The following is a 16118-nucleotide window of genomic DNA, read 5'->3' as shown; positions in this document are numbered from 1 at the left end:
GAGCTTCCCTATTCTAGTCTCCTCTTCCACATTCAATAGCACTGGTGATGGTTCTTCCTTTATATATCCACCCTTCATTTGTGTTCTTCGTTGTTTGGGACACTTCTTGTTGGGTCCCTCTGGTAGCACCATATTGCCTTGTTCAGTCATGGTTTTGTCTTCCCCTCCTTCAGTTTTGTACCTTTCTCTGGAACATAGCCATGTCCCTACTCTGGCTTCATGTGTGAGATATTTTTGGTCACTTGCATAGTATTCTGAACTCTCTTCACATGTAGCCTTATTTTTGTCTCATTCTATTTATCCTCCCTCCTTGGAAGTTTATCAGTTGAAATGGCATACTTACTGCCACTGCTCTCTGAATTGATCCTTCTTATTCTTCTGTTTTTCATCTATATGAGTTCTTTAAATGGTTTTTTGACCACAACTTTTCCAACCCAATTACTTTTGGTTGCTGGATGGCTCTCTTGGCTATCTTTTTGTTTTACTATTTCCATAGATTTTTTTTCCTCCCCAGTCATTATGATACTCTCATTCGTTTCACCTCTATCACCCTCCCAGCCTATCTGAGTGGGACCTTAATGTTGTTTTCTGTGCTATTACTCTATCTCTCTTTGAACTTTTGATTTTCTGGTCCTTATACCATCTGTCTGTTAAAACTTATTTCCACCTTCTCCTTACCTGTGGTCATTGATACTTTGATATATATGCCACCAATTCTTCTTGCATTATATTTCATTGTTCCTTTATTCTTCTCTACCTGAATTACGTTTTTCTACCTAAAACATTTGTAGCATATGAGTGTGAGCTCACCCAATATCTTTTCCTTCCATTTCTCATCTTTATTTCCATTTGAACCCCATTTGTCTCCACTGACCAGTTCATGTATTCATTATTCTATTACACTCATTAATACAGCTCGAAAGCTGAATTCCTCGTGCAACCTGGTTTTGAACTGGAGTTGACCCACAATACATGATGTGATGTGCCCTAGCCACACTGCACATATATCACTTTGGAAAGCCTGATGCAGGTTCTGGCCTGTGCTTATATCTTTTGCCTATCCTTGCAATACTTCTCTTCCTTTATGGGTGAAGAGAGTTCCCCAGATACATATGAGGTGCAAAATTTCATGGATATGCTTCTATACTGTTTCAAGTTGTAATGTGTCACATTACATGAGTTCCCTTCAAGTACTTCTATAAGAAGGTTCATCTAGGTAAAATTTTGCACTGGTTTCTCCATCACTTCAGTGTGGGAATTTAACAAGATGTAAGAGTTAGCTGTCATATTGGAGATTAATATTTTCCAACATCGAAAATGTATTTCTCATAGATTCCTACCCCCCCCTTATGCTTCTCACCTATCATCCCCACTTCTAATGCATTTTACTTTCTTACCTAATGAATGAACAATAAGTATGTAGAGGGCCAGCTATGCTTAGGAGAGGCGGTATTGCATTCCTAGTGGTTAAGGGGTTGTTGTGTGCTCAATTACTTGCAACAATGCAACAGTTTCATGTGGAAATGCACAAGATCAGGTAGGTGTCCAAAGGTTAGTTGTGAGTAAAACAACACTGTATGGAAAAAACTTGATGAGTGAAGATAAATTTCTATCGTAAATACATTTTCAGTATTGGAAAATATTAACTTCTTTACTTTCTGTATTTCATCTATGTATCACATAGAAATGCTAAAATCAAAAAAAGATAACATTTTTGGATAGAGCATAAAAAAAAACTAAGTCTTAATGGTTTTACACTTGGAAATACAAAGCAATGCTTGATTTTACTAAAAAGAAAAGGTAAATTAGTATGTGGTCAACATTTTTTTGGCTTGATGAATTTTCTGATAAAAGTCCATTTGAGTGAAGCATTTACCACATGTATCCCTACCTTTACAGTGGTTTTTACCATATCTTTGTATTTTTAGGTTTTATCATGCTGTGACTGCATTTATTTGTTATTCTTATAACCTAAAGATAAATGATAATAATTTTGGCATAGCAATCAACTTCAGTGTATTAATTGAGGAAATGAATATTTTAGGAATGTTTTTACTCATGGTTTCACTCTGGATCAAAATGGGTTCAAAATGTCTAAATCTGTTGGAAATGTCATTGATCCTGAAGTTATAACTGATGGTGGTAAGGTAAGTGGAAAGGATGATAAAAGAGCACTCTATTGTTAAGTTGGAGAAATATTAATTTTTTTATTTCTTGATTGAATTTATATATTGTATTGTATTTTTTGAGAAGTGTCATAAACATGAATCTAAATAGTAAATGCATTTTCACAAACTCTTAAAAATCACGATGAAAAGCATCAAATTATTTTATAAATAGTTTTCTTTGGGAGTTAAAGAAATGTTGGCTGTATACAAAAATAGCATCACTAGAAGATTTAATCATAATATTTTGAGTTACCAGGTTTTGGAACCTGTACATTAAATGCTGTAGACTTAATGTGTGTCAAGGTAATTTTGTTTGAAATATTTTAATGACTGAAATGTTCTAGTGAAGTTGGTGTATAATTGAAATACAGGTACTAATGAAGATACATTTTTTTGTAAATGAGTAAAACATTAATTTACACGTAACATTAGTTAAGTCAGTTATATTTTGAATGTTTCTACATTTCTAGGATATCGGACATGACCCTCCATATGGTGCAGATGTTCTGAGATGGTGGGTTGCTTCTCATGCTTGTCATCATGATAATGTTCATGCTTCTTCACATGTTATTAAAGAAAGTGCAGAAAATGTACAAAAAGTAAGTTTTGGTTTATGCAAATCACTGTCAGTGTTTTATGGGAAAAAGTATATGAATGTTTGCATACATGACCTAAAAGATTGGTTCAAAATAAAAAAATTTGGTATGTACAGTTTACCTCTATTGAGATGGTGTTGGGTCTTAACATCCACCCTTGTTTTGTTTTTTTAAACTATGCATAGCAGTGTTTACTATAACTAGGAATATACTAAATGTATCTTCATGAAATATGGCAAGTTTTTATTTTTAGTAAACATCACAAGTCTCTGATATGTGCAAAAAAGATCAGACTTTTTAATAAAATCTTTTCTAACAATATTTCTGTGAATTTCCAGTTAGCTTGACTCAGACTGTGAATACTATGAGTAGAAGTGAGTTTTCTCTGCTAAGAACAAAATTTTTTTGTCTTGCAGTTTTCATATTAAATTTGTATAACCTCTAGAACTTCCCAAATTAATATCAAAAGTTTTTTTTTGTTGTTTTTTCTGTTATTTTTCTTCCCTAACTGTAGCTGAATCAGAAACAGAAATTAAATTTTGCAACAAAATAAGTTTAACTTTATTTTTGAATAATCAACGTGTTTCTAAACTGGACATTTAAGTTATTCACGATTTCTTCTGTATACTTTTTCACATGTAGTTTGTTTTTGATTTTTATATCTTTATTGCCTCGCTTGTATGGCAATCATTTTATAGCTGTGTGAAATGCATGAAACCCAAGGCAAATGAATTGCCATATTTTTCCTTACACTTTTTTGAAATTTTAATTTTGAAGGAGAGAAAACTTCTCTTTTACATTTTATAAAGAAATTCATGTTTCCCCTTAACTCTAAACATTTCAGTCCTGGTGGTATGAGGAATTTTACATAATTTTTTATTTCAAATTTTGTTTTCCCATATTTTACATTAAGATCACACATTTGTTCATTTAAATTTTTTTTTCCATAAAAATTGCCAAGACTTAGCTATTGGTACCTTTCTTAAAATTTTGTTCACAATATGTTTAAATGTTATTCTGCAAGAAATGTACACCAGATCTAAGCTTTCCAAAAAAAAAATTTTCATGAAAACTCCCAAGGGCTTATTTACCATGGTATAATATTTATTCAATATGTTTGTTACAATATTAGGTAAAGAACTAGGATAAGTTTAATTTTATTATAATATATATTAAAAAATAAACTTTACATCCTAATCAAAGCTGAGCATTTCTTTGAAAAAATTCTAATTTCAAGTAGTTAAAATTCATATTTGATCCACAAAAGTTTCACTTTATCATAAAGTGTACGTAATTAGTTTATTATTGCCATTGTGTAAAACATGTTGCCTCATTAGCCATTATTTCTGTTTAATTTCATATATATATATAAAATTGTAATGTAGCTTCTTGAAACCATTTTATTCCTATTTTACACTGCAACAAATATTACACCTGTAATACTAATAATACTGCCTGCTGCTTTAACATGATATAATCCGATTAACCCTTAAATGGTAGCCATCATCAATTGATGCTGCTACCTACAACATTCCAACTATTTAAGGGTTAATTTGTTTGCCAGGGTTTAGGTTTGTGTAATTAAAATATTTTTATTTTTCAGTTTTGGTACTCTATATTATTTATTTCAAGGAACTTGCACTATTTAAAGAATTGTAAAATTAAATTAAAAACAATGTTTTGACTAATTACACTGTTTCAGTGAAGTCCTAATACTTGTAAGGTGGTGATTTCATGCTGGAAAGTAACCAATAAGCTCACTCTGGAAAGATATTAAAACATTAACCTATAATCTGGTTAAGAGGAAGCATTATAAAGCATTCCTACTGTAAGTAGAATTATTATTTTTACTTTATGTGATGTATATTTTGTTTATAATCATGTATCAGATATTTCAAGTATTGTTTGTTAAATTGCATAGATTGACTGTATCTTGCATTATTAGTAAAAGTGAAGTAGCTAAACCTTTTATTCTAGGTTAGAAGCACACTGCGATTCCTTCTGGGGTCTTTGCATGGGTTTAACTACAATCTGCATAAGTGTGAGTTAAAAGACATGGAACTGTTGGATCTTCACATGCTTCATCTTATTCATCAGCTCAGTCAAACAGTGAGTCACTCACTTGACATACATCCTTTTATACTGGAAAACACTTTAAAAATAACCTTCATTAAGGACTATGGGATACAACTTTTTCAACCAAACCTCCAGTGGCTCAGCATTAAGCTAGAGGCCTTAAAATGATTAGTTTGACAGCGTGTATGTGTGTTTTCTTTTAGCAAAGCCACATTGGGCCATCTGCTGAGCCCACTGAAGGGAATCAAACTCCTGATTTTAGCATTGTAAGTTGTGAGGGGCAGTTTAGCAGTGACTCATGGTTCTTATTATACAAAATGGTGAGTATTCACTTGGCATACATCCTATTACGACTTTAAAATCTTAATTTTTAACTAAATAGTAGACATTTTATGCATTATTATGAAAAAAAAACCTGAAAGTAACACCAGTAATTAAAAACATTGTATTCAATACTGATACCATTCAATACATATTTTCATGTTCTTTTCATCTGCATGAAGTAGTGCCAAGTTCTTAAATGACCTTATTTTTACCTAAAAATAATTATTAGTAAAAAGTAGTACGTTTTTCTTTTTTTAAATGTCATTTTTTTATTTTATTTATTTTTCATCTTTTTATGTTTATCTTTTTTCTTATTTTTTTTTAACTTGAAAGAGCAGTCACCTTACCACAAGTGTTTGCAGGCAGTGAAGGGTGATGTAGATGTGGGATGTTGTGGGCTTGAGCACCCACATCTTACTCTCCTAATTTCTAAATTTCTAATTTTCTTATGTAAGACTAACAAGTTGGAGGTTGAGACTGATAGATGGTGTATCCCTACTGCAATGTGGGTCCTACTTCTTCAGTCACCTCCAAAACCTAGGATACATTTTATAATCCCATGTTGTAGCTTGTACCCTAGAATCTTTTCAAAAATATGCAGCATATTTTGTTTAATTTTAATGTGTTTTTTTTATGGCTTAAAAATTTATGGTTATAATATATACACACATTAAACATTCTGACCAATAATATTAATAAAAGTAACTACAAAGAATGAACAGAGTATATTTTACCTGTGGAACTTAAAAACACAAGTATTCAGTCTTTCATAGTACCAACTATTCACCTTAATAGATATTCACACTTGTAGAGATAACTTACTACCAATTTTTCCTGTTGCCATGACTGCCCTTCCATATCCACAGCTGTGGCTGATAAAACTTGTGGATTCACTTTGAAGAAATGTACAATCATGTCTTTCTGCTGGAATCCTTTTTCAATTTTAATGTCTGGAGCACACATGGATGAAATGTTTGTTTCAGTTTTTTCACTTCAAGAAACATAATTTATAGGTTTTTAATGATTTATAAAGTTATGTAATGAATCAAATTTTTGTTAATGTGAAAAATTAGAAATATCATAATATAAAAACATGAATCTCTATCCTTTAATATTTGGAAACAAATATAATTTTGATAGCTTTTATTTGATGCTTTTGTAGAAATATATATGAAATTATTTTATATATAATTTTTCATATAATTGTTATCACAGTTTCTTGCATATCGTGATAAATATTCCAACAGTGTTGAAAGGGATCACAGTTATTGTCGTTTTTTTAAATATTTTATATTTGTTAGGTCTGTGAGTTGTTCAAGTCATTTGAAATCCTGACACTGCCTCTGTATTATTAAGTTATTTTCTAACTACTCCATCAGGTTGCAGAGAGATATGATCAGCTACACTATAACCATGCAATGTTTCAACTTCTTCATTTTGTGACGACTGATGTATCATCATATTATTGTCATTTAATAAAGCACAGGTAAGGTTACCTTATCACTGGAAAAATGTATTTCTGGTATTTATGTTTCAAAAATTTTGATACTAAAATTGTCAATGTGTTATTTTTGTGTTCCAGATTATTATAGTACTGAAATTTTCTTTTATTGATTGGCTGAGATGCGTATGTATATGTGATTTAATTTATTCATACTAAACATAAGTAAGTAGCATTTGAATTTTCTTGAAATTATTGATGGTTTTCTTAATCATCTAATGATCAAAACAGTATTATTAACAATTTCTGTTTAAATAAAAACTAATTGTACATCAATTATGTTTTGTAAACTGGTCAGAAACACTTGATGTTATAAATCAATACACAAGAAAACTGAAACCTACGATGAGTATCAGATTGAATCATCATTTGGCTGAGTTGGATATTTTCAGTGTTCATGATGTTTTTAACTATTCATTATGTAAATTCTCGTTTTGGATTTATTTATCTAGCATACTCTTAAGTTGTTTTATTTTAATTACACAATGTAACACAAATTTTGTTCCAGGATAGTATGTGTTATTTCTTAATTTCTTATGTTGTAAAAGTACAGACAATGGCCATTATTTTCTTCAAACTTTGTTTTTGTGAGCTGAATAATGAAATTTAGAAATTAACCTATTTTCTGTGTAAAAACAGGCAAATCTGCACATTTTCATTTACACAAGTTCTGAATAAAACATATGAATCAAGATTTACGTGTATTTATACTAAAGTTATACAAAAATGTTTTTCGAGATATGCAACTGTAATGTAATTCACATTCGCGTATCAGCCCCCAAATATAGTCTCCCATCATGTTTTCATTGTTTGCTCCCAATAAAAAAAGCAAAGTTTGAAGAGGAAAATAGGTCTTTTCCATTTACTTTAGGCATAAGCAGTTTGAAAATAACACTTTCTGCCCAGGAACAAGAAAAAGTAAATATTTTGTTACATAGTGTAATGTAACACTGGTTGAATGTAAATGCAGTTGAACTGTACTACAATCTAACATGGGATAACATTTATAAAACTTTCATATCAGAACATAATAACATTACATGATTAATAAGGTGCACTTTATATCAGGGATGGCCAAACCACGACTCGCAAACCACATGCAGCTCTTTGACACATAATGTGAGGCTCACAGAAATATGTTGGCTGAGGTCCTTTTTGCATCACAATTAATATAAAATGTAATTAAAAATTTTTCAGCCTTTATAATTATTTACCAGGTAAAAACAGAATCCACTGGATTAAAATGTAAGTTTAATGTTCATGGTGAGTAAATATATTTAATAATTTGAATTCTAATTTTGATGCTAGATTTAAGTCAGAGATTAAAGAAATTACAGGTCAGCAAGGATTACAGAGGAATTGTGCTGGAGAATTAGTAATTGTACAAGCCAGTGCTGACAGTATTAGTTTTAGTGGGCATGGCTTGCTCTTGCATGATTGTGGCTGTGTTATGGCCAGTGAAATTAGCACTGTAGAATTTGGTTGCATTGCTCGTGTTGGAGCATATTGTTTCATTTCACTTTAATTTTTTAGAAGTGTCTGTGAAAATTTTGTGAAGGAAGACGGCATCATCAAATTGTAAGAAGTGAAAATATGAAAGTGTCTTATCTGCAATGTGTTACTCAATCATAACAAAACCAGTAACTTGAAACACCACTAGGAAACAAATGACAAAAGCTTTTTGTCTGATTATCCACCTAAATCAGAATTACAGAAAAATAAGTTAACTGTGTTAAAATCATCACTAAATAGCCAGCAGACACTGTTGACAACGTTTAGTAAGGAAGTTGATACAATGACTGAAGCTAGTTTTGTTATATTATGGAATACTGCTTGTGCTGAATGCCCATGTCTTGATGGTGAATTTGTTAAGAAGAATACAGCTGAAGTTGTTGCAGTGGTAGTTACAAATAACACAAAACTTCAGCAACTAATAGCATAAACATCAGCTTCACACCACACTACAGAGACGTATCTCCCAGATCAGTGCTAATGTTGCAGACAAAATGCAATATAATTTAAATAATTAACTTGCATTCAGCTTAGCCTTTGACGAATCTATAAACATACAAGACAACCCACAACTAACAGTATTTGTTCCTTATGTTTCATCTGATGTAACCGTGAAAGAAGAGATGTTGGACTTAGCGACACTAAAAGAAACAAGTTGTGGTGTTGACATTAAAAATGTGCTTGACAGAGCCTTAACAAATGTTGATATTCCACTGGATAAACTCGTTAGTGTTGCAACAGATGGAGCACCTGCAATTGTAGGGAAAAATGCAGAATTAATTGCACTTATGAAAAGTAATTCCAGCACTACCAGAGTTTCTCCCTGTTTGTTGATTGCATTATTCATCGTGAACACCTGGCAGCCAGATACTTCAAGTATGAAGATGTTATGAAATTTGTTCTTGAAATTGCCAATTTCATACGCTTAAATGGGAAGACCCACCAACAGTTCAAAAATTTTATTGAAGAACTGGAGCTTGAAGATAAACCCAGTGGTGTCTCTTTCTACTTCATTGTGAGGTAGCTATCAACCAGCAATGTCTTAAATATGTTTGTGGGTCTGTTGCAGCCTGTTATAACTTTTCTTGAAGAAAAGATTCTACCTTCAACTGGGAAACAATGAATGGATGCAAGATCTAATGTTCCTGATATAATGAATCACCTACAAACTCTCAACTTGGCACTCCAGGGAAAGAATAAAATTGTTTCTGATCTTACTCAGACAATTTTCAGCTTTCAGAATAAAATAAGACTTTTCAAAGAGACATATTGTCAAGAAACTTCAGTTACTTTTCCAATCTCAAAAGGAGAGTAAATACATTCCCTGATATTGAAATAAGAGACCACAAACTGGAAGAATACAAAGATAAATTACAAGGACTGCTTGATAATTTCCTGGACAGGTTTGAGGACTTGCAGAAGTTGAAGCCCTGCTTTGCCTTTCTTGTAACTCCATGGTTCATGTGATCAATGCTGGTTGTCCAATTCTCAAACCTCTGGTTACAGAATCATTCGCTATGGAAATGGAACTAACAGAACTACAGGAGGACCTGGTTCTAAAGATGATTCATAAATTATCCCATTCTACAATTGAGTTCTGGAAGCAATTTCCAGAAATAAAATATCCTGAACTGAAGAAAACCAATGTGCAACTCATCACAATTTTTAGCACAACATACTGCTGTGAATCATTGTACTCTGTAATGCATCATGCAATCCTTACAAATCAACACCTGATGGAGCTAATTCATACAGCCTTGACAACATATCAGCCAAAATGTCAACGACTCACAACCAAGGTGGAAACTCACAAGACCTCTACTAGCAGTAAATCGCCTGATAATTGTATCAACGTCTGTTTGTGTCAGAAAAATGTTATGATAAGACTAAAATTTTGTAAGGTGATACTTGATCAAAATATCTCCAATTTTATTGTTTTATATATTTTCCTCCATGTTTTGACCAGAAATTTACTAAGATAAATAAATATCATTAAAAATATCTGTTTTACCCCTTTTATTTTTATTTTTGGCAGTCTCATTTAATGTCTGCATATTTCTTCTTAGACGCTTCTGTAATTCATTACCGTATTAAATAAATACACTCAGTATAGTTGAAACAATAATCAGCCAGGATTTCAAAAACATTTGGTATATGTATGTGTACTTTGTGATTTTTGAAACTAATATAGATTAACAGTTTTAAAACTACATACATTAATAAATGTTATTACGTACATGTATTTATTAATATTTGTTCATGTCTTGTGGCTCTCAAACGTCTGAAGTTTATTGTAAGTGGCTCATACGTTAAGCAAGTTTAGTCACCCCTGCTTTATATCATGGGATGTTTCAAATATTCAGAAGCTAAAAAAGATGTTAAAGGTTCTTAAGTTTCTGTTACAGAAAGTCACCTTGGATGTAGAAAGGTTGGTGCTTATGTCTTAAATTACCTGTAAAATATTGTACTTTAAATTATAAAATTAATTCATTGTAATGCTTTAATGTCAAAGTTACATATTTTAAAACCAAGTACACATAAATAAATGAAAATGTCCACTTCAGATTGTACTGTCATAAAAACAATTCTGTGACAAGAAGAGCCTGTCAAACAACGCTTTTTCATCTTCTGGATGCTGTTTGTTGTCTGTTTGCACCAGTGCTGCCTCATCTTGTTGAAGAAGTGTTTCTCCATCATCCTGATTCTGGGCGTGGTAAATTTTTTCATTATAATAATTTAAAGTTAGTTATAACTGATATTTAAAACTAGGCATGTGAGATACATGTATTATTAAATATTCCAAATGTTTATTGGATGATTTATTTTTTTATAAAATCTTAATCTTTGAAGTTATTCAGAGAAATAATAGTTTTACAATTTATTTTTTGTATTTTCCATAAAATATTTTCAGCTGCTAAACATTTTGGAGACATTTTATAGTAAAATAATAAGTTAATAAGTAGGCATTTTATCTAAGATGAATAAAATGGTCTCAGAAAAGGTATCAAAGAGTTATTTGGGTTTCACGTGTAACAAATGTAACATTTTGTAGGCATAGGGCTCAGCTGCTATTGTTAATAATAGTACATGTGAAAAATACCCATGCAGGAATAAATCTCTATAAGTGAAAATTATCATGAATCATAGAAATAATGTCTTTGCTTTAAAATGTCTTAAATCATTTCATCTATACATGTAAAACAACGTTGTTCATCTCTCTGTCTATTTGTTGTCATAAGTTGTTGTGAAGAACTAGCTAAATCAATTTCAATAAAATTTGATAGAAGAATTCAGGTAGAACTTCCCTATATGATAAAATTAAATGAGTAATATGCTGGATAAATAGTTTGAGTTTAAAATGTGTCATGAATGATAACTAAGTGAGGAGGTTTGAGGTTGACAAATAATGAAAGTGATACTTAATGCCACGCATAGCACTGGTAGCTTTTATTGGACAGATTGTGAGGTTTAAGTTAAAATAGCTGAACAGTGTAACCACCTCCACATATTTGCTTTATTTTTTCCAGTCCAGTTTTGCCAGGTACCTTTGTTAATAAATTGTATCTTAGAGTATCAACTCAGGGTAAGCTGCACTTATCAGATGCTGTGTTTGTATTGTTTACATCTAAGCTTCTTCAGTGAACAGATTGTTGGTGTAATTCTCATATTTTAAAACATTCATGTCAGTTTGAATTTTTTTAACTATGTATTTTTATTATAAATATTGCAGAATTTTAAACCTCTTTCAAAAATTTACATTGCTTGTTGGCAATAATTGGAAACTTACTTGAATCATTGTGACAGTTTTTAAGCATGGTATATACTGAAGTGTTTGTTTTTAAATCTTTACTTGTTTTGCTATTCTATTTATATTGTTGTTGCCTTAATGGTTTGGCTTTACATCCTATTATTATTCCATATTTAACAGTTATTTTTATGTTATTTTTACTTATATAACTGTTGTGGTTGTTTCAGATATTTTTGTCATTGACATTTCATATTTCCTCCTTGAATGTAATGGTGTAAATATATTTCCTTTATTTTCAATAACCAAATGATTTTAATGTATTTCACTAAATTTATTTTTACACACTTAGCATGTTGGCATTTTTTGGGGCAGTAGGTCATGAAAACATAAGTCTCTTTGTCTTTATGGGTTGTTTATGAATTACTCATTAATTTACTGTTTACAGTCTCTAAATCATAGAAAAGGTTTTCTACAGTTTTTAACAAAACTGTTTTTGTTATATATTATGTAAACAACACATTTCAGAAAACCTTTTAGCAAGGACTTTGAGAGGTAATCCTGAGTGTATATTTTAAATTTAAATGTTATGTCTGTGTATTCTATTTCATTTTAATAGGATACACATTCTTTATAAAAGAAAGTTCCAACGTTTCCGGGATTCTTGAATCCTGCCCCACAAAATTAAACTTCCATTTTTCTGACATTTTTTTTTCACCAAACGTGGAAATTGCAGTAGTCTCGGATCTCATAAGGGATGATAATTGCACATAAATAGACCCAATCCCAGTAACTGAATTGTTTTGTTTCTTTAGTTTTTTTTTAAATTAAGCCAATTATTTCATGAAGGATTTTTTTTGTATTGAAACTAAAATTTCAAGAGTTTTCCAAGTGACATAAAAATGGTTGTTTTTCCAGAATTTCAAAAATCTGTTACATTTATATTTGCTATTAGAACATGGACATTTTTAATCAGGTATTTTTTTTAGCACAGAAAGGGATTTTTAGGACAGGTTGGATAAAGTGTTTAGAAGAATGGTATAATCCAGAAGTAAATAAAACCATGGAGCTTGCAGCATCTGTTAGAAATGTTGTAAACAAAGCTGCAGTCAACTTAAATCTAAGGGAATTAGATGTTCTTATTCACACATCAGGCTCCTTGCTGACAGAACTTAAGGTAAGAAAGAGTTGAAGTTCACCCAGTTCTTTAATTATTTCTCAACCAGTAATAGGCCTGTTATGTTCAGTTTTGTTGAATGAAATTTGTTGAAAACTGTGTAATAACATTTAAAAATAGTGATAGTAATTCTTAATACAGTTAATAATGAGTTTGGGCTAAACTTTGTGACACAAAATAAGACAAGGCTCAAGCTGTTTGATTAAATATTGGTAGCAAGGCTAAACAGTGGTTATTTTAGCTTTGAAAATGTAGAAAACTATAATTCTGTTAGAGAATTTGTCAATTTATTCAAAATTGGTCAACAAGAACAGTTTTTTTTTTAAGAGCGTACATTATATGAAACCAAAAATAAATATAGAAGAAGAGCTTTGTAGGTTTAATTCAGTATCAAATTATTTTAAGAGAAATTTTATGAAATTGTGGAAATTAACTTTCATATATATGTATGTATGTATGTATATATATAGTCAGATATATTTAATTTGAAATACATATCTAGTGCAAGTAGCCCTAGTGTAGCTTTGTGCAAAAATTCAAAAGAAACAAACATAATTTCAGTAATAAGTTTAATTTGGGTGAAAATAACAACAAGGGCATGAAACAAAAAAATATTGGTGTAATAATTGATCAGTCTCTAAAGCCATCCAAGCATTATGCTGCTGCTAGTGGTACGGCAAATAGAATTTTAGGCTGTATCTACATAGATGTTGAATATTGGTCTAAAGAGGTTATAATTTTATTGTATAGGTCATTGGTTAGGCCACATTTGGAGTATTGTGTTCAGTCATGGGCTTCTTACCTTAGGAAAGACATTGAATTGGTGGAAAGTGTTAAGAGCATGGTTACTAAAATGGTACCTGGGAGGGAGGGATTGTTATATGAGGAGAGATTAAGATCCTTAAGACTGTTTTTCTTGGGGATCTGATTGAAGTGTTTAAGATTATAAACAGAATTGATACTGTTGATGCATCAACGTTTTTGACACTTAACAGCTTAGTTTTGACTTAGCAATTGCCTAGTTAAGCTTTTTATTTTAGCCATACACTGAATGATTTACTTGTGATCTTGCTAACATCCAACAAATGGAATACTAGAAGATCATACCATACATTAAGTATATTTTTGTATCGTATCATCAGTAGGAAATATTTAAAATGAGAAAGCTATGGTAATAAAAGTTTTTCTTTATTATTGGAATATTTTATCATATTTCAGTAAACAAGTGAGGTATTTTCATATTAAAGAGATAAAACTTGAAAAATTGTCATTGATGTACCTGAATTGTGTTACTGTAGATAATACACTGACTTTAATCTGGACAGAAGTAAATAATCAATCAAATCTCTGACTTGTGGGTTATTAAGACAATTCAATCTCTTCATTATCAAAATTTCTTTCTACTTTTCATCAATTCAAAGATTTTAGTTCACAAATACATATGGTTGTAACAGCAAATTGATTGTTATATGAACTTGTTTAGAAGTAACATTTGACTTAAACACTTGTAAAATCATTGCAGGTTTTATTTGTGAACTAATATCAAGTTAGTATTAAAAATGTCTAGTTTGTGATTTGTACCAGTGAAGGAAAAACTAGGATCTGATTACAGTTTATTGTAGGATTTGAAACTGTGTGCAAGTTTATGTATTGTAGCATGTTTCATCAATTTCTAAAACTTATTCCTTGTGCTAATTCAGAGTAAGAATGAACATTTGGCTTCTGATTCCTACATGTTGGATTTTAAAGGAACTGGATCATTACATGATATTCTTCTTACACATTAAAGGTGTGTATTAAATACCTTGTTATCGTTATTCATTCAGAAACTCCAGTCTGAGATTAAGACGAGTGAATCTAGTTTATGCGAGTTTCTTCAGGTGTCTCATGTCTTGCTGACTGATCAACCACCCAGCCTGCTTCCTGAAGACTCCAGTCTTCAACATGGAAGTGTGAACATGTACAGCACAGGTCAGAAAGTACTATTTAATTTTACTGTATAAAAACAAAATCTGAACATTGCATCTATAAGTTTTTACCCAAGTGAGAGTACATACAGATAATTGATGTTATAATAATTGTATATTCTGGTACACTGACAGGAAGGAGTATACAGTTTGTTGCTATTTATTATAAAGATCACAATGACAAAGAAGGACAGTGTGAGTATATAGATATAATTTTCCTTCCATGTATAAGAGTAGTTATAAAAAGATTTAATGTTTTCAAAAGATAATGAAATTATTGCATAATGTTGTGTGTCCATCTAGGAGGAAAAATGGAAGAAGTGAACTTTACAGTGGTACTCTTTCCAGCTGAGAAAGCATTGTGTGGTAGATGTCGGCGTTACACAGCAAATAGAGTAGCAAATCCTTGCCCGTATTGCTTAGATGTTCTGGAGTTGCAGCAGGCAGAGTGATACGTATCTAGATTACATGATGTGGGTGTGTTATGGCTACTCTGTATTAATGAATTAAGTGCACTTGAAGGAGGTTTTGTCACTTCAAAACTATTGCTGAATGTATATATGAACAAGAACCTTTATACCTGCTAGATATATATATATTTATCAGTTTGTGTTGTTTTGGATTTTTATAGTTTTAAGAATGTAAGTAGTGGCAAAGAAAACCAAACAGAAATACAAGCATTTGTGAAGGATAAAAGCTGAAACTGAATATATTGTTCTAGTACTAGAAAACATTGTGGCAGAAAGATATTTTTGAGCCTCAAAATCTCAAAATAATAAGATTACAAATAATATTAAACAGTTTGAAACAGCTGTTACATTTAAAGTTTAGTTATACTGAAGATTAAAAATGCATAGACTTTAATAATAAATTATTGTTAAAATACACAAATACTTAAATTTAGGTGTGCATATGCTGAGATTGCTAAAGATAACACTGATTACAACCTAAACAGAAATCAAGAAGTTAAGACTAAAATCTATGCACAAAACTGATGCCCCTTCATACTTAGTAAATATAGTGATCGAACAATAAACAATCTATATCACAAA

At 31.0% G+C, this 16118-nt stretch overlaps 1 protein-coding gene across 8 annotated transcripts in view; it reads left to right on the top strand.

Annotated features, from left to right (window-relative positions):
• IleRS-m (Isoleucyl-tRNA synthetase, mitochondrial) overlaps positions 1 to 16118 on the top strand; it is a 51765-nt gene that overhangs the window by 34817 nt on the left and 830 nt on the right. For 2 of the 8 annotated variants that reach the window (XM_076456639.1, XM_076456641.1), the window contains 8 exons: positions 2045 to 2147; positions 2639 to 2767; positions 4742 to 4873; positions 6544 to 6650; positions 10742 to 10890; positions 12912 to 13099; positions 14926 to 15070; positions 15370 to 15543. In XM_076456639.1, coding sequence (XP_076312754.1) covers positions 2045 to 2147; positions 2639 to 2767; positions 4742 to 4873; positions 6544 to 6650; positions 10742 to 10890; positions 12912 to 13099; positions 14926 to 15070; positions 15370 to 15518 — 1102 coding nt within the window. In that variant the 3' untranslated portion in view covers positions 15519 to 15543. Of the gene's footprint in view, positions 1 to 2044; positions 2148 to 2638; positions 2768 to 4741; positions 4874 to 6543; positions 6651 to 10741; positions 10891 to 12898; positions 13100 to 14925; positions 15071 to 15369; positions 15798 to 16118 lie in introns of those variants that run through there. The other 6 variants (XR_013014301.1, XR_013014299.1, XR_013014300.1 and 3 more) reach the window with 6 other exon arrangements.

Source organism: Tachypleus tridentatus, chromosome 9 (genome assembly GCF_004210375.1).
Source record: "Tachypleus tridentatus isolate NWPU-2018 chromosome 9, ASM421037v1, whole genome shotgun sequence".
In the NCBI taxonomy this organism is placed as follows: Eukaryota; Metazoa; Arthropoda; class Merostomata; order Xiphosura; family Limulidae; genus Tachypleus; species Tachypleus tridentatus.
This window is presented reverse-complemented; position numbering and strand designations above follow the sequence as displayed.